This window comes from Myotis nattereri, assembly GCF_964212035.1.
Source record: "Myotis nattereri genome assembly, chromosome: 18".
Classification (NCBI taxonomy): domain Eukaryota; kingdom Metazoa; phylum Chordata; class Mammalia; order Chiroptera; family Vespertilionidae; genus Myotis; species Myotis nattereri.
Window position 1 is genome coordinate 13,597,768 of NC_138093.1, and position 27,571 is coordinate 13,625,338.

General features: G+C 38.6%; 1 protein-coding gene across 4 annotated transcripts in view; it reads right to left on the bottom strand.

Annotated features, from left to right (window-relative positions):
• RPRD2 (regulation of nuclear pre-mRNA domain containing 2) overlaps nt 1-27,571 on the bottom strand; it is a 66,139-nt gene that overhangs the window by 33,561 nt on the left and 5,007 nt on the right. For all 4 annotated transcript variants that reach the window (XM_081112731.1, XM_081112730.1, XM_081112733.1 and 1 more), the window contains exons 2-3: nt 9,044-9,173; nt 174-274 (exon numbers count right to left, since the gene is read on the bottom strand). In XM_081112731.1, coding sequence (XP_080968857.1) covers nt 174-274; nt 9,044-9,173 — 231 coding nt within the window. The remainder of the gene's footprint in view (nt 1-173; nt 275-9,043; nt 9,174-27,571) is intronic.

A 27,571-nucleotide genomic window follows, 5' to 3' on the forward strand; every position in this document is an offset into this window, starting at 1 on the left:
TCTACTTAAATTTTAATTCGGATTTTTATAAGTATTTAATTTTAAACAAACAAGATCAGCTCCAAAACTTTCTATTTCATTATTAAGCAACAGAACCAAATCTACAAAATATATACAATTTTAAAGTCTGAACAAGGACTCAAATTTCCTTCTAGGAGAGAAAATACACTTACTCAAAGCTTCTCTTAATGCCATAATCATTTCTTCTGGGTAAACATTTCTGTCCTCCCAGATTTTAAAGATTCGTTCTACAGATTTAGAGACAGATGGATCCCTGAGGAGAAAGAAAAAGTGAGATAGATAAAAATGTTAATATATCTCAAACTATAGACCTAAAAATAAAGTTATCAACAAAATTATTTTCCAAATGTCTTTTGATGTTTATTTTAAAACTTTTTTCTACATGTCGAGGACTAAAACCTGAAGCACTCTTATTCAGTTCTATGAATGACACAGATGAGGCTATGGACAACACACTGAACTTATCGATGGATATGAAGTTGAGAGGGCCACTCAGGGAATGCATTGACACAACTAGCCTCCCAAAAGATAGACTGACTCTAATAAGATATAATCTAATAATAAAGAATCTGGTCTAAAAAATCAATTGTATGAGTACAGAGTAAGACAAGGCTTAGCAATACTTTAAAAAACTCAGAAATTAGGCCTGGCCAGTGTGTACTGTGGTTAGAGCTTGGCCCGTAGACCAGAGAGAGGATCGCAGGTTCAATTCCCAGTCAAGGGCACGTATCTGGGTTGCAGGTTCATCCTCGGCCATGGTTGAGACTCTTGCCAAACAATCAATGTGTCTCTTCCATGTCAATCTATCTTTCTCTCACCACCCTACCCACTCTCTCTAAAAATCAATGGGAAAAATATCAAGTGAAGCTTAAAAAATAATAATAATTAAAAATTCAGAAATTAGAGTGGAGATAAACTTTATCTCTAAAAACTTGCTACTCCGTATCTCCTAAAATAATGACCATTTTATAACTTATTTTTTTATTTGTTTATAACAAATATCTTCCCTAGTGTGTCACTTGTCTTTAATTTTATGGCTTATTCTATAACACAGGAGTTTAATTTTGATGTAAATAAATTCATAAATACATTTATTTATTGTTCTTTGTGTTTTAAGAGCTTTTTAACTCCCTTTGTCATAAAATTTTTCATATTTTCTTCTAACATTTTAAAGTTTTAATACCCCAAGGTTTAAGTTTGCAGTATATAATATCTGGGTTGTTTTCCAAATTTTATTTAATACCAAGATTTAAATAAGTTTGCAGTATATATCTGGGCTGTTTCCAAATTGTCATTACCACAAATACTGTTGCTATAAAAATTCTCTTCCATCAATTTGCTGTACATATACAAAAGTTTCTCAGGGCTTTTAAAAGACTAGGGGTGGAATCCCAAGATCACAGGGTGTACATAACAAACTTTTTATTTTTTTATCTTTATTTTTTTTAAAGGTATGGGCATTTTAAATATACATATATATATTTTTAATATATTTTATTGATTTTTTTTTTTACAGAGAGGAAGGGAGAGGGATAGAGAGTTTGAAACATCGATGAGAGAGAAACATCATTCAGCTGCCTCCTGAACACCCCCTACTGGGGATGTGCCCGCAACCAAGGTACATGCCCTTGACCAGAATCAAACCTGGGACCCTTCAGTCCGCAGGCCAATGCTCTATTCACTGAGCCAAAGCGGCCAGGGCTATAACAAACTTTTCAAAAGGAGGTTGTTTTATACCCACCAACCCTCAACCCAACAGTATATGAGAGTTCCCATTGTGCCACAATCTTGCTAATTTTGGTATTGGTGAACTTTAAAATGTATATGTACCAGATATTAATTTATTGCCTCTCTGCTTCTAAGCCACCCTTCTTGTTGCTACTGGAGCCAGAATGAACCCTTGGCTCTTTGTTAGACTCTGCCAATAGAGGGCCCTAGAGTGACACTGAGAGGCTGGAATTGGCTGTAGGGATTCTTTCGGTGTTCTATTCTGCGCTTAAGTGGATCAGCAAGCATACAGGCGTCCTGGTGGGGGGTTGCTCTGCAGTTCAGTGATGAGTGCTCTCCACCTGTTTCTTAGCCAGTACAGTGGCAAGTAGCATGTGCAGGTAGCAATTCCCTCTTTCCTCAGGTTTGAGTCTCAGCTGGGAGAAGAGGGGGCTCCTCATTTACTTTTCCCTCAGGTCCAGAAGTAGTCCCACCGTACCTTAGAGCTCTTTTATTCTTTTCTAGTAGTTAGTAGCTACCTTTTACCTACTTAACAATTCTTTTTTAATCCTCACCCGAGGATGTTTTTATTGGGTTTTTTAAAAAAATTTATCTTTATTGTTTAAAGTATTATAGATGTCCCCTTTTCCCCGGGTTGTGGGCTCAATCCCCAGAAGGGGGCATGCAGGAGGCAGCCAATCAATGATTCTCTCTCATCATTGATGTTTCAATTTCTCTTTCCCGCTCCCTTCCTCTCTGAGATCAATAAAAAATATATACATTTTATTATTTTATATATACATTTTTTATTGATTTTTTACAGCGAGAAAGGGAGAAGGATGGAGAATTAAAAACATCGATGAAAGAGAAACATCAATCAGCTGCCTCCTGCACACTCCCTACTGGGTATGTGCCCGCAACCAAGGTACATGCCCTTGACTGGAATCGAACCTGGGACCCTTGAGTCCGAAGGCTGACGCTCTATCCATTGAGCCAAACCGGTTAGGGCAAAAAATATATACATTTTAAAGTAATTAATAGGTAAACAATTTCTGTTTTAATTTCTAGTATAATAAGTGCCAGGTAAACTCTTTTATTTTTTTGGCCTTTTTCTTCCTATTTTGTAATTCTTTATGATCCCATTGTTGATTGCACTGCAATATTTTCTCCCACTCTGTGGCTTGTTTTTCACTCCCTGACCTCCAAGGCAAGCTTTTAAATCCATTTTTCTTTTCTTTTTTCTTCTTCACATATAGAACTTCTCCACACACCACATTTATTTTTTCAGCTATCAAGTCACTGCATGTCGATGAGGTACCATTTTATCCCTAAAACTTTGCTGGCATAAAAATATGACAGTTAACCCATGTTCAATCTATAAAATGTTTATAGAGCATAGCACATTAAGCTTATGTGGTAATTAAACCACATAAAAATAGGACAAGACCTCCATTCTACATGTTCAGAATCAGGTGTTCACAGGCCCTATTCGGTGGCTGTACAACAGCTCCAAAAGGCAGCAGAGGCAAGTCAGTTACTTCAGAGGACACTGAACACTATGATCAGGAAGCACATCATGATGTTATCCCAATGTATGTACCACCCCACCCTTTCTCTAAGGTGGTCTCATGATTCTAGCATGCCAGTTCCGGCTAATACAAAATGAAGACAACACAACAGTTACTCTGTGGCGATAGCCTAACTCCTACTATGTATATAGTGTGATTTTGAATACAACTTGTCCTAAAAACCTGTCACAATCATCATAGTTTTTCAGGTTAGGTGTCCAATAATTGCATTTGACTATTACTTCTTTTGGCGTACAACTAGCACCAAAGCCAAGCTGGACATGCAATAACATGGATAAATACTTTGTCTATAATAAAATTGGGAGGATAAGCTGATAAGAGTTGTCACTCTTAGGAATACTGAAGCATTCTATCCTTAGTTCTCCTTGAGGTGTCCCCTGGAGAGTCAGTCAGGATCATCCATACCACTGCATGCCTGAAGTACGGTAACGGGAAACTGACATGCAACATAAACTGGACCTTCAAAAAGTACTCCATCAGGACAGACTGTGAAATTCTTCTGTTCTTCTAAATCTCTAGAAACTTCATCAAGTTTTCTTTTTTATTTATTTAATTTTTTAATCCTCACCAAGGGTATTTTTTCCATTGATTTTTTTTTTTTTAGAGAGCGTGGGAGAGGGTAAGACAAAAAGAAATATCAATGTGAGAAAAGCACATCGATTGGTTGTCTCCTGCACAAGCCCTGACCAGGGCCCAGACAGAAGAGGAGCCTGCAACTAAGGTATGTGCCCTTGACCAGAATCGAACCCGGGAGCCTTTGGTCCACAGGCCGACGCTCTGTCCACTGAGCCAAACTGGCTAGGGCTATAATGTTTTCAATGTACCTTTCATAGGACTCTGGATCAAACATACTGAATGAATATTCCAACATAGACACTAGTTTTGGAAAAACCCTAAGTCCTGGACTAGAAGTCTGGTCGCACTATTTTGGAACCTCATCGCTCTGAGTCGGAAGCATTGTGAATGTGAAGAGTGCAGCCAGGAACCCATAAAAGACTCAGTAGAAGAAGAGCAAGATCAAACCCCAGCTCTTGGCAGTGCGCCCCAGCAACACTCTATTGGTCAGGTTATCAATGAAGAGCTTCTACTCAGCCGGACTCATCATCATAGCAGCAACTAACATTTATTAGGTGTTTATTATATGCCAGTCACTGTTCTAAGCTCTTTATATGTACTATTAACTCAGTTCCCTCTTTCTGTGGGGTAGGTACTATTTATTACTGACTCCATTATACAGATAAGAAAACGGAGGCTAATTTAAATTGCCTAAAGTTATAGAGCTGGAAGGTGGCAAAACCAGGATTCAAACCCATGTACCTTGGTTCCAAGGCCTATGGCCTTAAACCATTATGTCTGGACATCAATGTGTATGTAGCCTAAAGTGAATGAAAAGTATATCAGAAACTGAGAAACTAGTTAGAAGGATGATATAATAATACAATATATTAAATAGAGATAATGGGAAATTAAAAGGCAGAGAGAAGAGGAGGAAGAAACAACAGAAGAATCAGCCCCTAGTAAGTGACTAAGAAATAAAGAGATAAGAATCTAAAATTACTAAGGGTCCATTATAAGATTAAAAAAAAAACCCACACCTATCAATTAAGTTTAGAAAGACTGTGTACTAGAGTAAAAATAATAGAGGACTAAGAGTCAGAAAAATCTCAGTTTCAGTCTTGGCTCTGTCACTAAATTGTCATTTTACTTTGGGCAATTTCTTAACTGTCCTGAGTTTCAGTGTTCTCATTTTGTAAAAAGGAAAAACAAAATCTAATCTGCTTACCTGCAAAGTTGGTTACTGTGAGTTTCAAATAACACTGTATAACTATTTCAATATATAATATACTTTCACACAAATTATAGGAGTAGGGCTTTATACAAATATAAGGTATATTATTGTTTTAGACATTTTGAGCTGAATATCATCAGGTAGCAATGAAGCAGTAATTCCCAGAAAGTAATCAAATACATAGTAAAAAATCTAGGGATACAGATATAGTAGTTATTAGTACATGGGTAACAGTTAAATCCATGAGTAGGTAAGTCTCTGAGAGAAAGTGTGTAAATACAGCAGAAAGGCAAGTCTGACAGTTTAGCAAGAAGGTGAGAAAACTGCCAAAATTCAAACTCCAAAAGGTTTCAAGACTTTCTTCACTAACTAACAACTAGCCATGAGGTCATCAGAATCTCTTAAGTTGGGTTTATTTCAGAGTACCAACCTCATCATTTCCCAAAAATCTGTCATGGTATATTTTCCCAATAAAGGTCATATATCCATCTTTATACCATCAAAGTAAAAACAAACAAACAAACAAAACACATTAAGCTCTGATGATAATAATCAGCATAAATGCACTTTTCAGTTCAACTGAAGAGAATTTAAAAGCAAAAATGACTGCCTTTTCTGAAAACCTTGGCTAGAAACAGGCATTAGGAAAGTTCTGATATAATACAAACAGACCTTCAGTTATAGGGATTCTTCTACAACCTATATAACATGTGTATAAAACTTATTGGTAAAAAAATAAAATAAAAAACTTATTGAAGTGGAAGAATAATCCCTAGTTTTCCAAGTGGTAACTCAACTCTGACATTCATAAAGACACTTTCCCTGTGCTTCAAATTGATATTTCAACTATTCTGTTCTCACAATGATGTATACATGCAGATGAATTGGCATTTTTGCCCCTTAGCTAGGATCTCTAGGATAGAAATAGCAAATAGAAATAGCATCAGGTTACCTTCATTTATGCCACCCCCCCCCCCACACACACACACACACATTCTTAGAAAGAGAGGGAGAGAGAGGAGAGAAACATCAACTGGTTGCCTCCTATAGTACCGCTAACCTGGGATCAAACCTGCACCTGGGTATGTGCCCAACTGGAACTGAACCCGCAACCTTTCAATGTATGGGACAACACTCCAACCAACTGAGTCACACCAGCTAGGGCTCACATAAATATTTTCATTACAATAATAACTAGCACATTCAGGTTCTCAACCTATGAAATTTCAAACCAGTGAGGGAAGGATAAACTGAACTATAATAAAAAGGAACTGGAATAATTAGATTATTATTTGGAAAGAAAAAGTCCCCTAACCCATCCAAAAGAACTAATTTTCCCTCTGGCCATCTTCCTTAACATACGACAGTGAGTTCACCCCATAACAACTTTTAATCAAGTGAAATCAAGTAACTCCTTAAAGGTTCTAAAAGAATAAAATAATGCCTACTACAGAGGTCTCTAATAGGTTGCCTATGGCTCAAATTTAGTCATCAGATGTGTTTTATTTGGCAAACAATATTTTTTTTAACGTGATTTAGTTTTACACATTTAAAAAATGGAAGACTTCATATAAAAATCCACATTTTGACTTAGTTTAAAGAGTAAAAAAAAGTCTTTGCAAGGTCTGGCAGTGTTTTTAACACTGGGCTCATATTTCTTTATTGCCATGGGCTAAGGCAGAATAGCTGCTGTCCCTTTTTGATGGATATTCCTCACACTCAACTCACTTCACTCATCTATGTTACCTGCCTGGAACTTAAATTTTTTAAATTGGTTACTGCTAACATATACAGTATAGGAAAGGTACTGCTTTTCTATGTTGAACTTGAATCTGGCTATTTAACTGAACTCTCTTATTAGCTGATTCTATGTAGGCCACAGGTTGGTAAACTACCAAACTTGAGCCAAATCTGGCCTGCTGCCTATTTCTGTAAATAAAGTTTTATTGGAACAAAGCCATCCCATTTATGTATTGTCTATGGCTGCTTTCATGCAAGAATGGCAAAGTTGAATACTTGGGACAGAGATCCTATGGCCTGCAAATCCTAAAAGGCTTACTACCTGACCCTTTACAGAAAAAGGTTGCCTACCCCTGATGTGGGTAATCATATGATATGCAAATAAAGACAATTCTGTCTCTTCTAAATGCATTCTTCTTATTTATTTAGAAATGAATGGGATATCCAATAAAATAGGGAATAGTATAATACAAGGCACCCATCTTGGAATGCTTTTATTATTTTATCATTAAGTCTGATATTTACTAGATATTTCTAAAGATACCCTTCACTGAGTTAAGAACATTTTCAGAGCTTAAAATTTTAATTTAAAGGACTGTACTGTATTTTGAGATTATGTCTTTCCCATCTTTTACTGTGAAATAGTAATAGAAATACGAAGTAGTTGTTTTAAAAAAATATCTTCACATTGTAAAATAAAAGCTGACAACCATGAATTAGGTCATGAAATCTTAAGTCTAGGGAAGACTAGGTTAAATTTTAAAAAGACTACAGTGACATTTACAGCAGAAACTCTAAGTGGGGATCACCTGGCACACTGCTTTTCTTACTTAAAATTACTGGGTTTATATATGTAAAGAGGCAGCACATACTAGTGGGTAAGTGGCAAAGAACATGGGCTTTGGAGTCTAGACAGGCTTGGGTGGGAATTCTACAGGACACCACCCCTCTACCCAGGGAGCTGTAAGAACTTAGGCCAGTTATTTAATCTCTCTAAGCCAGTTTCCTCCTCCTTAAAATGGAATAGTAGTAGTAGCTACTTTATAAAGTTGTTCTCAGGATTAAATGACTTAAAGCACACATAGCACTTTATAAAATATCTGGTCAATTTCAAGTGTTCAATAAATGTTAGGTGCAATTGTTATTTTATGTATTCCTGACATGTGTATAAATCTTTATCACTTAGTACAGTGGTTGGCAAACTGCGGCTCGCAAGCCACATGCGGCTCTTTGGCCCCTTGAGTGTGGCTCTTCCACAAAATACCAAGTGTGGGCGCGCATGTACAGTGCGATTGAAACTTCGTGGCCCATGCGCAGAAGTCGGTATTTTGTGGAAGAGCCACGCTCAAAGGGCCAAAGAGCCGCATGTGGCTTGCGAGCCACAGTTTGCCGACCACTGACTTAGTACATTCAGGCAGGGCCATATTTTGACCTTTTGTAATACCAAAGTAGGTATCTCAAGTTAATAATCCAAAGGAAGGAACAAGGATCATTTAGCTATGATGGGGTTAATACTAACAAATGGATCAGTAGTATATTATATTAACATATTTATACAAATATATTAAGCTAATAAATATCTAATTTGAGGAAATATTTAGCTATTTTGATTGTTCCATATGATTATTTTCCTTCCAATTGTGTGTGTGTGTGTGTCTCTTGTACCAAGCAACTTACAAATATGGATAAAACACAAGAAAAACAATTAGTACAGGGCAAAAATAAGATCAGATATGTGTTCCAGCATTTTCCAAAATATAATTTTGCTAAGAATGAAATAAATCAATATGGAGTTGGGAATAAATATCTCCATTCCCCTTTAATTACACAGATTTCGTGAAGGGAACAAAATTTCAGAAAAACTCTAAAAAAAGTAGGCAAATGTGCAAAACCCCCCACAAAAACAGAAGAAGCGGTTGGAAAGAAGTAGCCAGAGAGTATGAGCAGGAGATACATATGGCAAGGTAGGCCAGAAGAGGCAGACTGTAAATTACAAACTTTCAAAAAGGGAACAAAGAGTTTTTGAAAGAAAAAAATGCGACATTAGCAGGAAAGTTACAATGAATAACTTGGACAAAATATTCTTGGATCCTTAAGCATGTACAACAATTACAGTTCTTAGTAATGGGTAAAAATGGAATCTAAAATTCTACATTTTCTAAGCTTAGATCCCAAAGACCAGTAAGAATTTACTTACTTCACTAGAGCAGCTGCTTCAGGAAGTACATCAGCAAATGATTCACGGAATATGATTGCGTTTTTCCTTTTACAATTCTGGATGACATCATTGGCAAGGTAAAAGAGATTCAAACGGTGGGGATAGGCAGCTAGAGATGATAAAAGATATAAATAAAACAAAATCAGTCAATTTATACTTAGTTCAATTTATTCCAAATACAGTGTTCTCAAACTGCTATTGGATGGATGGATGAACAGACAAATGAACTAATATGATCAACTGACTGAACCTACTCTCTAAAAACCTTGACTGCTTCAGGTTAAGTTTTTGTTTAAGTTACTCCTTGAATAGATTTCTACTTCACTTTATAGATGCTTGCCACTAAAAAACTCATTAACTCCGGAGAAACTAAAATTAAAAAACAAAAACAAAAAAACTGCTCTCCCAAACATTTGAAAAGATAAAAAAAATTGAGTAGAAACGGCTCAACTTGTTGCAAAAATACCAGGTTTACTGGAAAGAGCGTGGGCTTTTCTAGAATCCAATCAGAATGTGACCTCAGGCAAATTCCTTATAATTGTAGATAGACTCCTTTCATCAACCAGTCTAGATCCACTCAGATACATGTAAGTCCTTCCATCTACTGGAAAAGAGGTTCTGCTGCTACTTGCATCACCAAGCAAAGGTCCGGGGAAATGAATAATTTGATCCCATAAAACACACCTGAGTCAACCTTTTTCAAAGGCCCATGATTAGGCCCAATCAACTTACTATCTGGAACCATGAGCAATGTCACCCCAAATTTCATTGTTATCCTGGACAATTTTAATATCCACATGGATGATCCATTGTATTTTCTAGTCCCCCAATTTCTTGATCTCAAATTCAGTATCCTCCCGGAACCACTCTTTTGTTCTTCACTTTCATCAGAATCTCAGTTCTTTATTTTCTCTACAGCCTCTTCCAGTATTCAAATTCTTTCTCCATCAATTCCAGAGTTTCTGATCCATTATTAAAATAACTCTTTTATCAAAACCTTCATCATCGTTCCCCCACCTGCCTCAAATTTAGCCTTTCTAGCACATGCACTCAACAAAATCTTAAATCTGGATCAATCTAATTGAATGCCTTCACTACAACTTTATTTCCGCTCTGTGTTCTGTTGAAGAAAAATCCTATCACCAGGAAGATTGAAACCATATAAATTCAATCTCCTTCAGCTGGGCCCTCAATGCTACTGTCCTTCCACATGTCTTTAATCAGCATTTTCTCTCATTTACTGTAAAAGCTATTTCAAATTTCTACTACTCTTGTCAAGTCCTCTATGTTACCACATTCCTTTCTCACTCTCAGGAAATAAGCTTACATGCTATTTCACAGAGAGAGCATAAATCATTAGATGGAAATTATGTTCTCTCGAAAAAATGTATCCACATTTAAACCAATCCAGATCAACTTATCTGAGTCAGGTAAGGTCTTCCAGAATCAGGAATCTGAAAGAGCTTTATGTACTCGCTGTCTTCACTTTAACTTCTATTAACTCCATAATTACAGAATGACAACTTCACAGGTTGTTATAAGAATTAAATAAATCAATGTATATGGACAGGCGGCTTGGTTGGTTGGAGCTTCGTTCCATACACCAAAAGGCTGAGGATCTGATCCCCAGTCAGGTGCATTCGGGAGGCAACCAATCGATATTTCTCTCTCAAATTGATGTTTCTCTCTCTCTCTCCCCTTCCTTGTTCTCTAAAATCAAAACATTTTAAAACAAATAAAACAATGTATATAAAGCATTAAGGAGTGCTTAGCACACAGAAAATGGCTACCAGCATAATCATTCACTTCCACGCCTTTAACTACTACCACCTATGTATCCATGACTCCCATATCCATACTTTTCAAGCCTGGATTTCCCTTTATCAATCAATGCTAAGTCTCAGAGGCACCCTGAACTTGATTTTTCAATATTTTACTAATATTAATCTTCCTCCTCTTCCATCTGTTACTGCTCCTGTATTTAGCCAGAATTTTAGCAATTTTTTTGACTCCTCCTCCTCCCTACCCTTCAGCCCCCATTTGTTAAATCTCCAAGTCTAGTCAATTTTGTCTCCAATAATATCAAATTTATCCCTCTTCTCCTTCTCTATCTACTATAGCTCTTTGTTGGGTTCATCACCTTTGACCTGGACTACTACTTCAATAGACTCCCAACTGGTGATCTTGCTTCTAGATTTGGGCACCCCAAATTTATTCTCTACATTGTTGCTAAATTCATCTTCTAATATGCAAAACTGTCCAGTTATTTCTGATATCAAATCTGCCAATGATTTCCAATTGCTTACTGGAAAATGCCCAAATACCTTAGACTCCATTTATGATCTGGATCTTACATTCTGTTCTAGTCTCATCTCTTCCCCTTCAAAATCAAATTTTATCTTTAATGAATTACAATTCCCAGAAATCTCTCTCTCTCTGTCTCTCAGAACTTTCCTTTTCTATGATAATCCACTCTGAATAATCTTTAGTGTTTCCACTCATCCACCGGAAAACATCCAAAATTTTAAATTTAATCCATGTCAGATTCTGACCCTCCATCTCATTTTTACTTCTGCCCAAAACAAATCATCCCCAACAACATTACTGCCACTTTCCCCCAATGTAAACCCTCCACTTTAGTCAGAGCACTAAGAAATTCAGAAGGAATGAGAAAAGTTGGTTGAGGTAATCTGGGAAGATGCCTATGGATTTTCGAGATGGCCCATCCTGAATGTTTTTCAAACCCTCTTATACCATAGTTCTTGCTTACCTGTTTAGCCTCAACTTTAGCCTCTCTCTCCCTTAAAGCTCCAGTTTGGTGAACAAAACTTTGTTCTCATCTCCAAGCCTCACCCCTTCCCTCGTCTTGACACCCATTCCAATAGGCTAATTCCTTCACTTTCTTCAAGTCTTAGCTGACATCTCACATCTTTGATGAAGCTTCCCCTAACTCCACAAGATGATGCCTTTAGTGAACTCTGAACTTACCCAGTCAAAACTTACCACACTATGCAGAGGTCCTCAAACTTTTTAAACAGGGGGCCAGTTCACTGTCCCTCAGACATTCCATACATGCGCACTGCGGGCCCGGGACAAGTCGGCTGCTAAGCAGGACAGGCAGCGGCGGCAAAAACACCCGGCGGGCCTGAGGGCCATAGTTTGAGGACCCCTGCTAGTGTATTGGTTTGCAGTCTCCATTAGAGTATAAACTCCCTGAAGGCTAGGATTCTGTCTTGTTTACTGCCATGTCCTCAACGACTAATTCAGTGTCTGATAGGTGCTCAATTAATATTAAATGTTTAATGAAGAAGTTAAATTTTCATAGGAAAGAAGGGGAAGAGCACTCCAGTGAGAACAAGTCTTGAGCAAAGGTGCTGAATAGGCCTGTGCAATGATTGTCTTTTGTTTTGGAGGAGGGAGAAATTTAGGGTAGAATTTTAAATTTATTTAACAAAAACTTATGTATCCCTTTCTGTGTGCTAGGCACTATTCTAAAGATGATACAAATTTTAGCTGATGTCCCTACAACAACCCTAGTACTATTATTAGCTCCATTTAAGAGATAGAATTAAATGAATTGTCCCTATTCACAGCTAGTAAGTGGTAAAGCAGGGATTTAAATACAGACAGTTTAGCTCCAGAATCTATATTCTTCACCATTACCTATTTCTATATTTGTCTGACCAGGAAGGTTTGGGGGGAAGAACAGTGGGAGAATCTTTGCCAGATGACAAATTCTGGTGGGACTTAAATAATGAGCTAAAAAGTTTCAGCCTTTATTCTGTGGCTAACAAGAAGCCATAAAAAGCTTTTATACAAAATTTTAAAAATACAGACTCCAACTACTACTTACCATTGCCTCCTGGTCTGAGTCATAATCATCTTTTGCTTGAATTACTGTAGTAGCCTTCTAACTGGTTTCCCTGTTTCTACCTTTGTTTGCCTCACTTCAGTCTAATCTCAACTCAGAAGAGTGATCTTGATCCTTTTAAAATAGAAATATGATCATATTACTCCACTGCTTAAATCCCTCCAATAATGGCTCCCCTCCTTACTCAGAGCAAAGATCAAAGTCCTTACAATGCCCTGTAAGTCCTAAATAATCTGACCCCACATTATGTCTCCAATCCCCTGTCCTGGGCACCATTCCAGCCATTTTGGCCACCTTGCTGCTACAAGACCTACAATACACCTGGCCTACTCCCTGCCTCCAGGTCCTTTAAGCTCCCTGCTCCCTCTGCTTGAAACATTCCTTTCCCATATAGTCTTATAGTTTACCTCTCTCATCACCTTTAAATATTTGCCCACATGTCATTTTCTCAGTGACTTCCTGTACTCCCTAACCAGGAAAACTACAACATCAAGCCAACAACACTGCTATCATCCTTCCTTGTTTTATTTTCCCACATAATACATAATTTCCCAATATACTGTAGAATTTATTTTTTTTCCTATCTCCTCCCATCCTATATAATAAAAGAGAAACATGTAAATTGACCATCCCTCCGCAATGCCCACCAGCCAATCAGCTGTGAGTATGCAAATTAATCCAACAAAGATGGTGGGTTAATTTGCATACATGGGTGCCAGGCAGAGAGCAGAACAGGAGAGCCAGTGGCTTGGGGAGACCTGGCTCCCTCAGTTGCTCCCCCAAGCTGCCAGGCAGAGAGCAGAGCAGGAGACCCAAAGGCTTGGGGGGACGTGGCTCCCTCAGTCACTCCCAGCGACCGAGGGAGCCATGCTCCCCAAGCCACCGGGCAGAGAGCAGAGCGGGAGAGCCAGCAGAGAGTGGAGTGGCTTGGGGAACTTGGCTCCCCAAGCCACCAGATGGAGAGCAGAGAGGGAGAGCTGGCGGCTTGGAGGACTTGGCAGAGTGGGAGGCCATGGGACGGAGACAGAGCAGGAAGGGAAAACCAAGAGCGCGGGGAGCACCAGGAATGCTGGGAATCGTAGTTCTGGTGGCAGATAGATCTCCTAGACCACTGGTTGGCAAACTCATTAGTCAACAGAGCCAAATATCAACAGTACAACGATTGAAATTTCTTTTGAGAGCCAAATTTTTTAAACTTAAACTATATAGGTAGGTACACTGTTATTAACTTAATTAGGGTACTCCTAAGGCTTAGGAAGAGCCACACTCACTTTTTAAATGAATAAATTAGAAGAGAAAGAAGATACAATGAAAAGAGGAAAAGGAATGAAGAATAATAAGCAGTTTTCTATTCAGTTTGGTTAATAATCCCATAGGCAGCTGAGAGAACTATCAGCAGGGCCAGGGATCGAGCCTACAACTAAGGTACGTGCCCTTGACCAGGAATCAAACCCAAGACCTTTCTGTCCAGGGGCCAAAACTCTGTCCACTGAGCAAACCCTGTCCAAAGAGCCGCATGTGGCTCGCGAGCCACAGTTTGCCAACCACAGTCCTAGACACTAGAGCAAAGTGAGCCTGGAGCAAGTTACTGTTGTGGTGGGGGGTGGAGGGAAAGCAAAGGTGAGAGACATAAGTAAAATCAGAGTGTCTAAGAAAAATTAAAGGGAAGATATCCTAAAACTTCCAGGAAATCTCCACCAATGAAGCAAAGAAAAAAAAATGCCTCTATTTTTCTGTGAGCAACAAACCAAACTGGGTTGAGAGTCTTAGACAATTCGCTCATATGATTGCAAAGACAGACAGAAACCTCTGGATTGGAGAGGGCTCCCCTGAGGACTCCCAGATTGGAGAGGTGCAGGTCGGGCTAAGGGACCCACCCCCTGTGCACGAATCTTCGTGCACCAGGCCCCTAGTGAGAATATAAGCCTCATGCAAGGGAAGGATGTTTTTGTCAGTTTTGTTTATGGTTGAATTCTCAGCATCTACACACAGCAGGCTTTCGTAACGACTTTTTAAATGAATAAATTAGAAGAGAAAGAAGATACAATGAAAAGAGGAAAAGGAATGAAGAATAATAAGTAGTTTTCTATTCAGTTTGGTTAATAATCCCAAAAGGCAGCTGAGAGAACCATCAGCGGGGCCAGGGATCGAGCCTACAACTAAGGTACGGGCCCTTGACCAGGAATCAAACCCAAGACCTTTCTGTCCAGGGGCCAAAACTCTGTCCACTGAGCAAAACTGGCCATGTTTTTTTTAAAAAGGAATTTTTAGCCCTAACTGGTTTGGCTCAGTGGATAGAGCGTCAGCCTGCAGACAAAAGGTCCCAGGTTCGATTCCGGTGAAGGGCATGTACCTTGGTTGTGGGCACATCCCCAGTAGGGGGTGTGCAGGAGGCAGCTGATCAATGTTTCTCTCTCATCGATGTTTCTAACTCTCTATCCCTCTCCCTTCCTCTCTGTAAAAAACCAATAAAATATATTTTTTTAAAAAAAGGAATTTTTAAAACTGAATTATTGGGGTGACAGTGGTTAATAAAATTACGTAGGTTTCAAGTGCACAATTCTATCATACATCATCTATATTGTTTTACTATTTTTAAAAAAAACCAATAGCTTAATATTTTGCTTGAGGGCTCAGATTTACAATTAGTTTTATCTGGGAACAGATTCATCAACATACTTGAAATGTACCTGGAACTCCCTCATGATGAGGTATTCTTGTTGAGACTTGGAAACAATGTACTAACTCAGTGGTGTGATGCCATGGTTTTGAGAACCGTCCTCAATAGCCAAGTCTTATATATTAATATGCTCCATAAAATAAAGTTCAAAGAATATCCCAATACGGAAATTAGAGATCTCAAGAGCTATAGGTTAATGGAAGTCAAATCATATTTACATTTAACTTACAAGAATTCATCCGTAAGTACTGAGCCAGAGTTTAAGAACAAAAACAATTAACAACAAAGTTAAACAAGGGTTCTGGGACAAAGGCAATTAAATTTCAAGATAAAATTGGAGGCCATAGAGAAATACTGACTAACAAAGAACTGGAAGAAATAATAAGATTATCTTAATAAAGATGAAAAGAAACAGAAGAACCAGCAAGTTTGAATATTCCTAAATCTGTGGGTGTTTCAAGCATCAAAACTTTCAACTGATTTAATTTCTGAATGATTCACTCTATGGAATTATATACTACCAGTTACAGTATATATCATACATACATTCATATACGTATATACACGAGGTTGGGAATCACGAATAAAATAACTTCAATGTATACCAAAAGAAAACCATCTAAACTAAAAATTTCAAAGTTGTCTCTTAACATTCATAAGATATCAACTCAGAAGTTCTTTAAATAATTTGCCACTCATTTGTTAAATATTGTTATATACAATTATCTAGAAATCTACTAAATACAAACATTCCCTAATTCTAAACAGAAAACTGTTCAGTGTTACCAATGATCAATAAAGAGTCAAAGAAACATAGAATCTAAATATCCACCAATAGCCCTGGCCAGTTTGGCTCAGTGGATAGAGCATCGGCCTGTGGACTCAAGGGTCCCGGGTTTGATTCTGGCTAAGGGCACATGCCTGGATTGCAGTCTCAGTCCCTAGTAGGGGGCATGCAGGAGGCAGCTGATCAATGATTCCCTCTCATCATCGATGTTTCTATCTCTCCTTTCCCTTCCTCTCTGAAATCAATAAAAATATATTTAATAAAAATAAATTTTAAAAAACCATCCACCAATAGTGGAGTTGGTTAATTAACAAAATTAATTAACCACTAATCAAATATAAAGACCATACAGAAAATAGGAAAATGGTTTACATACTGAAAGTAGAGAAAAAGTATGTCATCTTTGACCTTTGCTTCCCCTTAGTTACCACATGTAAGTCTTGTGAATCCTACCTCCATTATTACTGTATTTTTTTGAATTTAAGAAACCACTCTTTATAACATGTACCGTTTAATATATCACCAAGAATAAGTACTTCCAATTAGTTGTATGAAACCATCAACTGTAAAATGCACAGATTTCAAACATGTTAAAATGTGAAAAACAACGTACATCTCAGAATTGATGGACTACATATATATAATTCATAATTCATTCTCTCCCTTCCCACTCCTTTTGCTACCACCTTACTTCATTTTCTCATTATCACTACAACCTAATTAACTGATCTCTGCCTCTAGTTTCACCACTCTGCAATGCAGTCTCCAAACTGCTGAGAATTTATCCCACAGGTATGCTTGCCCCTATGTACAAAGACTATAAAGATATTTTTTGCAACACTATTTCCAACAAAAGTCTGGAAATATCATAAGTCCATTAATAGGGGCTTGGCTAAATAAAGTATGTTACCTCTACCCAATGAATAGTACATAAAAAAATACAAGGATATTTTATACCTCATTTAGATCTATCTCTAAGATATAAAGTGAAAAAAACAAGATACAATGGGTCTAGTATGCTATATCTGTACAAAAAATACAAATGAGCATGTACTTTATATTCATAGAGAATAACTCTGGGAAGGATTACAAGAAACTGCTACAAAAGGAAACCAAAGGATAATGAGAGACAGGGACAGTCATGATTGAAGAGTTTATTTTTTTAAAATATACTTTAATTGATTTCAGAGAGGCAGGGAGAGGGAGAGAGAGATAGAAACATCAATGATGAGAGAGAATTATCGACTGGCTGCCTCCTGCACAATCCCTACTGGGGATCGAGTCCGCAACCGGGGCATGTGCCTTTGACCGGAATCATACCCAGGACCCTTCAGTCCACAGGCTGGAACTCTATCCACTGGGCCAAACCAGCTAGGGCAGAAGAGTTTATTTTTATACTTGTACACTTTTCAGAATTTGGCTTGGGTACTTACTTATTCAAATTAATACATTAAAAATTAAAAAGAAAATACCCCTATATATGCCTCATTTTATACTGCCCTTCCTCAATATTACTAACACCTTGCACATATTTACTATACTAAATAATACCAAGTAATGATCTAAGATGTGAAGGCAAAGGAATCTTTTATTTCCATCCCATGTTAACCAACTCTATCTTCAATAAGTCTATATTTTACAGTCTTAAACAATCACGGCTCTTTTGTAACATTTACTCTTTCAAATTTCATCATATTTCACTAATAACAATGCTGGTGAAAAGAGGAATATAAAATCTATCTACACTAATAAAAGGGAAACATGCAAATTGACCATCCCTCCGCTACACCCACCAGCCAATCAGGGTGAGTATGCAAAATAACCCAACAAAGATGGCAGAGGCCACGGAACTGGAGCAAGCAGGAGGCTTGGGTTGCCCCCAGCGATGGAGGAGTGACTGGGGGCCTAGGTCGCTGGGGGCCACCCAGGCTTCCAGCCTGCCCTGGCCTCCGCTCAAGGAGGGACTGGGGGCCTTGGTCACCGGGGGGCATGGCCAGCCTGAAAACAGCCCCCAGCCCCTCAACCAGACTGGCCATGCCCCCCCGCAGCGGGGACCCTCACCCCATGGGGGTGTGGCTGGCCTGCAAACCACCACAGGCCCCTCGCCCAGACCGCCCCTTGCCCCAAGGGAACCCCCCCCACCCTGATCCAGGACACCCTTCAGGGCAAACCAGCCATGCACCAGGCCTCTATACTAATAAAAGGGTAATATGCTAATTAGACTGGGAGACCTTCCAGGAGACCTTCCGAACATTCTTCTGGACAAAGCCATGGTTGCGGGGCCGAGGTAGAGGCGGTTAGAGGCCAAGAGGGGAGGGCACCTGTGGGTGATCAGGCTGGTGTGTGTGTGGGGGGGGGCCGTTGGGGGTGATCAGGCCGGCAGGAGGGGATGGGGAGGGGGACACGGACAGTTAGGGGTGAGCAGACCAGCAGGGGAGCCAGTTGGGGGCAAGCAGGCCATCAGTAGGGGTCAGTTGGGGGTGATCAGGACTGCGGGGGGGGGGCAGTTTGGAGTGAGCAGGCCAGCAGGGGGGCAACTGGGGGTGAGCAGGCCGGTGGGGAGGGAAGGTGGAGGCAAGCAGGCCAGCAGGGGGGAGCAGTTGGGGGTGCTCAGGCTGGCAGGGGGGGCATTTGGGGGTGAGGCCGGCAGTGGGGGGCAGTTGGGGATGAGCAGGCTGGCATGCAGAGTGGTTAGGGGCAATCAGGTTAGGCAGGCAGATGAGCGGTTAGGAGCCAGCAGTCCTGGACTGCAAGAGGGATGTCTGACTGCCAGTTTAGGCCCGATCCCTGTAAACCGGCAGTAGGACATCCTTCGCGGGGTCCCAGACTGGAGAGGGTGCAGGCCGGGCTGAGGGACACCCTCCCCCCTCCCACCCCTGTGCATGGATTTCATGCACCGGGCCACTAGTACCTGATAACTATGCAGAATAACTATGCACATATCTTTAATTAACAAAATATTTTTAAAAGTTGATTATAACCACCCTAACCAGTTTGGCTCAGTGGAGAGAGCATCGGCCTGAGGATTGAAGAGTCGCAGGTTCGATTCCAGTCAAGGGCATGTACCTTGGTTGCGGACACATCCCAATAGGGAGTGTGCAGGAGGCAGCTGATTGATGTTTCTCTCTCATCAATGTTTCTAACTCTCTATCCCTCTCCCTTCCTCTCTATAAAAAAAATAAAATAAATCAATAAAATATATTTTTTAAAAAAGTTGATTATAAACAAAACTATTCATGTATAATACAAAGTCCTCTCCCTTCCTCTCTGAAATCAATTTAAAAAATAAACAAACCCAAGTCAAATCCCTAGTCCTTAATGAAAACTCTTGGAACCACTTCCATTTTTCTTTACTCTGAACTCATACTGCTCTTATATTTAATACTAGAGGCCCGGTGCACAGATTTGTGCACCAGCGGGGTCCCTCAGCCTGACCTGCAGAGATCAGACCAAAACCGGCTCTCCAACACCCCCCAGAGGGGTCCCAGATTGTGAAAGGGCACAGACCAGGCCAAGGGACCCCACCGGTGCATGATCAGGGCTGGGGAGGGACAGCGGGAGGGCTCCAGGGCATGTCCGGCCCGTCTTGTCCAGTCCCAATTGGCTAGACCCCAGCAGCAAGCTAACCTACCAGTTGGAGTGTCTACCCCATGGTGGTCAGTGCATGTCATAGTGACTGGTCAAACAGTTGAACAAATGGTTGGACACTTAGCATATTGGGCTTTTATTGTATAGAATCATGCAGTGTTTCACACATTAGCTTCTTCTTGGGTGGATTGTAAAATGTTTTACTTCTTTTCTATCTTCAACAATGCTGACTATCTATGAACTAGCTTGCTAATATGTATTTTGTTGACTGCCTGTCTGCCCTGGTCTAACTTGAGGCCAAAAAAAACAGCAGATTTTTCCTTTTCATCTTCAATAAGTATTGGCACAAGACAACTATTTATTATGTACATCAATAAAGAGAAATACCAGTGTGGTTGAGTCAAACAAATTAATTCCCAAAACATCCCATTGAGTATTAAGAACACATCATACTGATTCTTTGAATAAATTTACCTTGGTAATTATATGCTTAAATGTGTATCATAATAATCTACCTCTCCACACCTTATATTTCTCTAATAGATAGGAAGAGAGATGCTGCAAAGAGCAGAAAGGATAACTTGTAAGAAAACAATATATTGCCTGGCCAGCGTGGCTCAGTGGTTGAGCATCAACCTATGAGCCAGGAGGTCATGGTTTGATTCCTGGTGAGGGCACATGCCGGGGTTGCGGGCTCCATCCCCAGTAGGGGGGCGTGCAGGCGGCAGCTGATCAATGATTCTCTCTCATCATTAATATTTCTATCTCTCTCCCTTCCTCTCTGAAATCAATAAAAATGTATCTTTTTAAAAAACCACAATATATTAACCAAAGTATCAGTTGACATTTCAAAATCAATGCCACCACCAATAACAAAGCATATCTGAGATCAGGAGTTGTAAAATTATACATTTACAAAAGATTTAGAAGAATTGGTTTCTATAAAACTTATTTAACGTCACAATTAGTTGTCACAGTTGGATACCATGCCTTGACTTTTTTCTCAATCTATCTAGTAAGTAAAGAAAAATTTCGCCCTGGCCGGGTAGCTCAGTTGATAAGAGTGTCATCTAAATATGCCAAGGTTGCAGGTTCCATATACGGTCAGGGTACATACAAGAAAGAATCAACCAATTAATGCATAAATAAACAGAACAACAAATCAATGTTTCTCTCTGCCTTCCTCTCTCTAATATCAATCAACCAATCAATCAATAATTGAAAAAAAAGAAAAAATTCCAAGAAGCAGTATGGCCTTTGGCAGTTGTTCCCAAATTCTGGTTTTGGCCTTTAATGAAATTTCTACTGGTTTGTAGAAAAATGAAAAAAATAAGGACATAGCAGCTTATTTTTCCTAAAGTAAAATGTATCCATACTAAGGGATTTTTCCTTATCATCTTCTTTCTACTTTTCTATTAAAATACCTTTATGAAATGGTAATAACAAATTTAATGTCCTTAGCTGGCAATATAAACAATCCTATTTCAGCACCCTTAGTTTCTTATTTTCTTAAACTGATTAGCTCATACCTAGAAACTACAGTCTAATAGATCTTCTCTGACCACGACTCACTGTGAGCTACCAAAGTAAATGCATAAATACTTCATCTGCTTAGTCTTTTTTTAAAAAAATATTTTTATTAATTTTATAGAGAAAGGAAGAGGGATAGAGAAATAGAAACATCGATGATAGAGAGAGATTGATTGGCTGTCTCCTACACGCTCCCTACCTGGGATCAAGCCCACAACCAGGGCATGTGCACTGACCAGAATCGAACCCAGGACCTCTTGGTTCACGGGATGACACTTAATCCACTGAGCCACACCAGCCAGGCATAAGCATATTTTTAATGCATTACTAGTGTATGCTAAAAAAGTAAAGGAGCGCCCTGACCAGTTTGGCTCAGTGGCTAGAGCAGGGGTGGGCAAACTTTTTGACTCGAGGGCCACAATGGGTTCTTAAACTGGACCGGAGGGCCGGAACAAAAGCATGGATGGAGTGTTTGTGTGAACTAATATAAGTTCAAAGTAAACATCATTACATAAAATGGTACGGTCTTTTATTTCAATAGTTTTGTTCATTTCAAACAGGCCGGATCCGGCCCACGGGCCGTAGTTTGCCCACGGCTGGGCTAGAGCATCGGCCTGTGGACTGAAGAGTCCCAGGTTTGATTCCAGTCAAGGGCATGTACCTTGGTTGCGGGCACATCCCCAGTGGGGGGTGCGCAGGAGGCAGCTGATCGATGTTTCTAACTCTCTATCCTTTTCCCTTCCTCTCTGTAAAAAATCAATAAAATATATTAAAAAAAAAAAAGTAAAGGAGCTCTTTGAAGATGTATTCTCCTCTCCCTTTCTATCTAAAAATGAATAAAAACATTTAAAAATATGCTTATAACCTTCCATACAGAAGAATTTAAATAATTTACATTGATACTACCCCCTCAAGGAGGAGGAACATAACTTCCCACTTCTAAAGTGTGTACTATGCACAGTGACCTCTTTCCAAAGCGTCCAGTATGATGGGGGAGAGGGAGAAGTAACTTTACAGAAGAAACCTGACAAACACTGCCTTAACCAGTGATCAACATTAGCATCATGGGTGATAAGTCATGCTGGTAATTACCCTTGATATGATGCAATAAAAATGGCACTTTACTTCTTCCCAGGAACTATAACCCAATCATGAAGAAAAAAGAATCAGACAAACCCATATTAAGGGACATTCTACAAAATACCTGACCAGTACTCCTCAAAACTGTTAGTCAAAAAAGAGACATGATGACTAGGCAAAAAACTAAGGAAATCCACAAATAAAGTATGAATTCTAGTTAATAAGTACACATTAATATTAGTTCATTTGTTGTAACAAATGCACCACACTAATTAATTTAAGATGTTAATAACAAGAAAAACTAGACACAGGATATATGACAACTCTCTAATCTATGTCTGGTTCATAGTTCGATGCTCAACACTGAGCCATGCCAGCAGGGCAAGAACATTTCTTAAGTCAGTCAGACCTAGTTTCAAAGCCCAGCCCCTATTTCCAACTGCATGACCTTTTCAAAACACTTCTTTCCTTATCTACTCAATGGGATAATAATAATACCTACCTATTCCAAGGTTATTATCAAGATTACATGACATAACATGTGTAAAGTTCCTAGTATAGCGTCAGGTACATAACTGTCCATAAATATTAGCCAATATGAGGATTATATACACTATCTAAAGGGCTAATTATCTACTAAACAACTCTTCTCAGATGCCCTCTAAACACTCCAACTCCATATGTTCAAATCTGCTTTCATTATCTATCGCTTCCTCCCCAATTCTCTGTCACCCAAGACAGAACCCATAGAATCCATCTTTCAAATTTTCCTCTAACTTCATTCCCAACATACAACTGGCTGAAAAGTTCTATCAAATTCTACTTACTTCCAGTTATAAGATGAATTAGTTCTGGGGATCTAATGTACAATATAGCGACTATAGTTAAAATACGGTATTATATGCTTGAAAGTTCCTAGATCTTTAAACGTTCACTAACACAAATAAATTTATGAGGTGATAACCTTATTGTGGTTATCATTTTGCAACATATATGCATATCAAATAATCATGTTGTATCATGATTATTGAGATGTCAATCCCATCTCAATAAAGCTGGAAAAAAATAGGCATAAGGCTGTTTGGGAACCATTATACTATATACACCACACTCACTACGTATGGAATAATACAAAATACCAATAAACTCTGAAAGAAATGGGAAGCAGTCTAGCACAGTGGTAGAGAGTAGACTCTGGAGTAAAGAGTGCTTAGATTTGAAATTACTGTTCACTTGCTCTGTACCTTGAACAACTTACGTCACTAGGCCTTTAGTACTTCCCTTATTACCATTTATAATATTTCTTCATTATTTTCCCTGTCACCGGTGTAATTTTACATACATATCACTAATAGACTTATTAAGTAATAAAAATTTACCTCATGAATTGTATATTAAATGAGATCACATAAGAACTCAGTAAATGTTAACTATTTATTATTAAATCTATTAGTGATATGTTTGTGAAGTTAAATACATTAATGACTAGAAATTTAATAAAGAATATTGTTAAATAACAAAGTATTTGCAAGCAACAGAGGCTTTGAATCTATTATTTCCTTTCTTTCTCCCACTCTCACCTTCTGCCTACATTTTTTAAAAAATTAAACTTATGCTTAGCCACTCTGAAACCAGGTAGTTTCCTTTTCCTATACTATACATTTTCTGACAATTTCCTCAAAACAATCAATTAACTTCCTTGAGCCCCAGCTTATAAAACTTTTAAGTGGGGATAACTCATATCTTACAGAGCTAATGTCAGGTTTAGAGGTAATATATGTATGATATCTAGTAAATAAACTCAGTGAATACTTTCACTCCAATCAAAAAGTGATACCGCTTTTAAAGTATTACAGCATATAAAAACGCATACTATCACACTTCCCAGAACCAATTATTTTTGTTCAATTCTTTTTTTTTTTTTTTTTTTTAAATATATTTTATTGATTTTTTACAGAGAGGAAGGGAGAGAGATAGAGAGTTAGAAACATCGATGAGAGAGAAACATCGATCAGCTGCCTCCTGCACATCTCCCACTGGGGATATGCCCGCAACCCAGGCACATGCCCTTGACCGGAATCGAACCCGGGACCTTTCAGTCCGCAGGCTGACGCTCTATCCACTGAGCCAAACCGGTTTCGGCAATTCTTATCTTAGTTACTAAATGTTCAGTTTCTTATAATTTTCAGCATCCAATACAGAGTTTTACATAAGCAAGCATTCAATATTCCTAAATTCATTTTCTGAATGCTGTCTTTGGACACAGGAAGACACTATACATTTCAATAACTCAAGTAATGCTGACTGTCTCCTGGACACAAGGGATCATCATTTTAAAATATTGCTTTATGCTATAGTTTTTAAACTATCAAACAGCTCGGTATCCGTTCTGGTCTTTTAGAAATAAAATGTGGAATGTTATACCTCCTAACATTAAAAGATCTTTCCTCCTCGAACACTGCAGCTTTTACTAAAGGGTAAAAAAGAAACTCGCTCACTCACTCTCCCTCTTCTAGTGGTTACCAAAGAACCATACAGTGAAAGCAAGTGAAACTATTCACTAAAGAGTGGAGAGAGTAAGAGAGATGAGGGGAAAAATAAAGGCCACAACCAAAAAATTTAAACCCAGCAACTAAACATTTAATTTCTTTCATCAAAGAGCCTCTATTTCAATGTTTCTCTCTAAGAAACGAATAAAAAGAATGAGGTATTTTTTAAACTGTCTTTATCTTAGCCAGAAAACTTTATGTTCCAAAGCCCAGATGAAATTTTTGCCTTTTTCCAAAAGGAGGAACTAGGTTCTACTACTTTCTCTACAAGATGTGCATTTCTCCAGGTGCTCTATAATTATACAAAACAACTACTTTTTGTTTCTTTGACAAATGAGAAACTCAGTCAAGCTGGTTTGTACAATAGTGTTAAATTATTGAGCAATTTTATAGGGTCTCTGAGCTCCTTCTACACATTAAAAGGCCTCACATAATCAGATAGTTGAAATTTTAAAACAACTAACTCACATACCCTCTTTGGACTTGAATAAAATTAGTAAGCCTCACTTCCTAAGAAATTACACACATACATACCCCTTCTCTGCAGATAAAACTTTAATTTTGGGGTGACCTGTTTGAGCAAATTTTAATGTTAATATTATTCTACTGCCAATGAAATTTTCCTTTCAAGATTTCCATATCACAGGACCATGTGAAGCTTGTCAATATTGTTTCACACTTTGAGTTATGAGAATAGAATGTTTTTCTGTTACATAATTTATTTAGCCTACTATGAGCTATATAGCAAAATTATGTTCTATATGTTATTTCAGATCCACCTAGAGCAGCGGTTCTCAACCTGTGGGTCACGACCCCTTTGGGGGTTGAACGACCCTTTCACAGGGGTCGCCTAAGACCATCGGAAAACACATATATAATTACATATTGTTTCAGTGATTAATCATTATGCTTTAAGAATGTTCAATTTGTAACAATGAAATTGGGGGTCACCACAACATGAGGAACTGTATTAAAGGGTCGCGGCTTAGGAAGGTTGAGAGCCACTGACTTAGAGCCATGTATATAATACCACCCTTCTGCATTTGACAGACAAAGCAGCTCTATGAAGAACATAACAATGGCTTGTAAAATGTCACAATACAGGTAAAAAGGCTCATTTAGTATATACCATTGCAATAATTATACGGTATAACTAAGGTACTTCCATGTTTTTAAACATTGTCAGGAAACATGGAAAATATTATTTGCATCTCTATGAACCTAGGACAATGGAATGAAGAAAATGTGACCTAGGTATCCAAAGGGGAGGAAGAAGACCAATTATGCTATAATTTGCCAAGAAGCCTACACCAAGAGTAGAAATATGCAAGAGATCAAAATAGATGTATTACTTCTTTGGGGACCTGAGACAAAGTTTACCTTGAACCTCAAAAAGAACCTAAGCCCAGAACACATCAGATCAAATAAATAGAAAGAGGTATCTAAAATACTAGAATGCCCCAGAGCCTTCTCTCAACCTTTTGTCTATCTACTCTTATTATTCTATCTTATTACACTTACTTCTCTATCCACACTTAATCCCTAGTACAGTCATGGGCCACATAACAACATTTCGGTCAACAGCAGCCTGCACATACAGGTGGCCCCACAAGATTATAATAGAGCTGAAAATTTCCCATCGCCTAGTGATGTATCCATCACAACATATTCCTCATTCCTGTTTTGTGGTGATGCTGGTATAAACAAACCTCTTGCATTGCCAGTTGTATAAAAGTATAGCACATATAATTATGTATCGTACATAATACTTAAAAATGGTAAGAAACAACCTTGTTACTGTGTATGTATTTACTACTATACTATACTACACTTTTTGTCATTAGAGTGCACTCTTTCTACTTATTAAAAAAAAGTTTGCCCTGACTGGTTTGGCTCAGTGGATAGAGTGTCGGCCTGCGGACTGAAGGGTTCCAGGTTCGATTCCAGTCGAGGGCATGTACCTTGGTTGCGGGCACATCCCCAGTAGGGGGCGTGCAGGAGGCAGCTGATTGATGTTTCTCTCTCATCAATGTTTCTGACTTTCTATCTCTTTCCTTTCCTCTCTGTAAAAAATTAAAAAAAAAAAAAAGTTTGCTGTAAAACATTAGGCCTTGTTATGCCAGCAGTAGATTCACAGATCTGGTGTTTGCCACTCTCCTGATCGCATCATTCTCTTGTGCTTGATTTAATCTTGTGTTGTTTATAAATTTAGTGTAGCCTAAGAGTGCAGTGTTCAGTGTAGCGTTACTGTACAGTAGTGTACACATTCACTCAACAGTCACTCAGAGCAACTTCCAATCCTACAAGCTCCATTCATGCTAATAGGTGAACCATTTTATACCACATTTTAGTACCTTTTCTATGTTTAGATACACAAATACTTACCACTGTGTTACAGTTGCCTACAGTATTCAGTATAGTA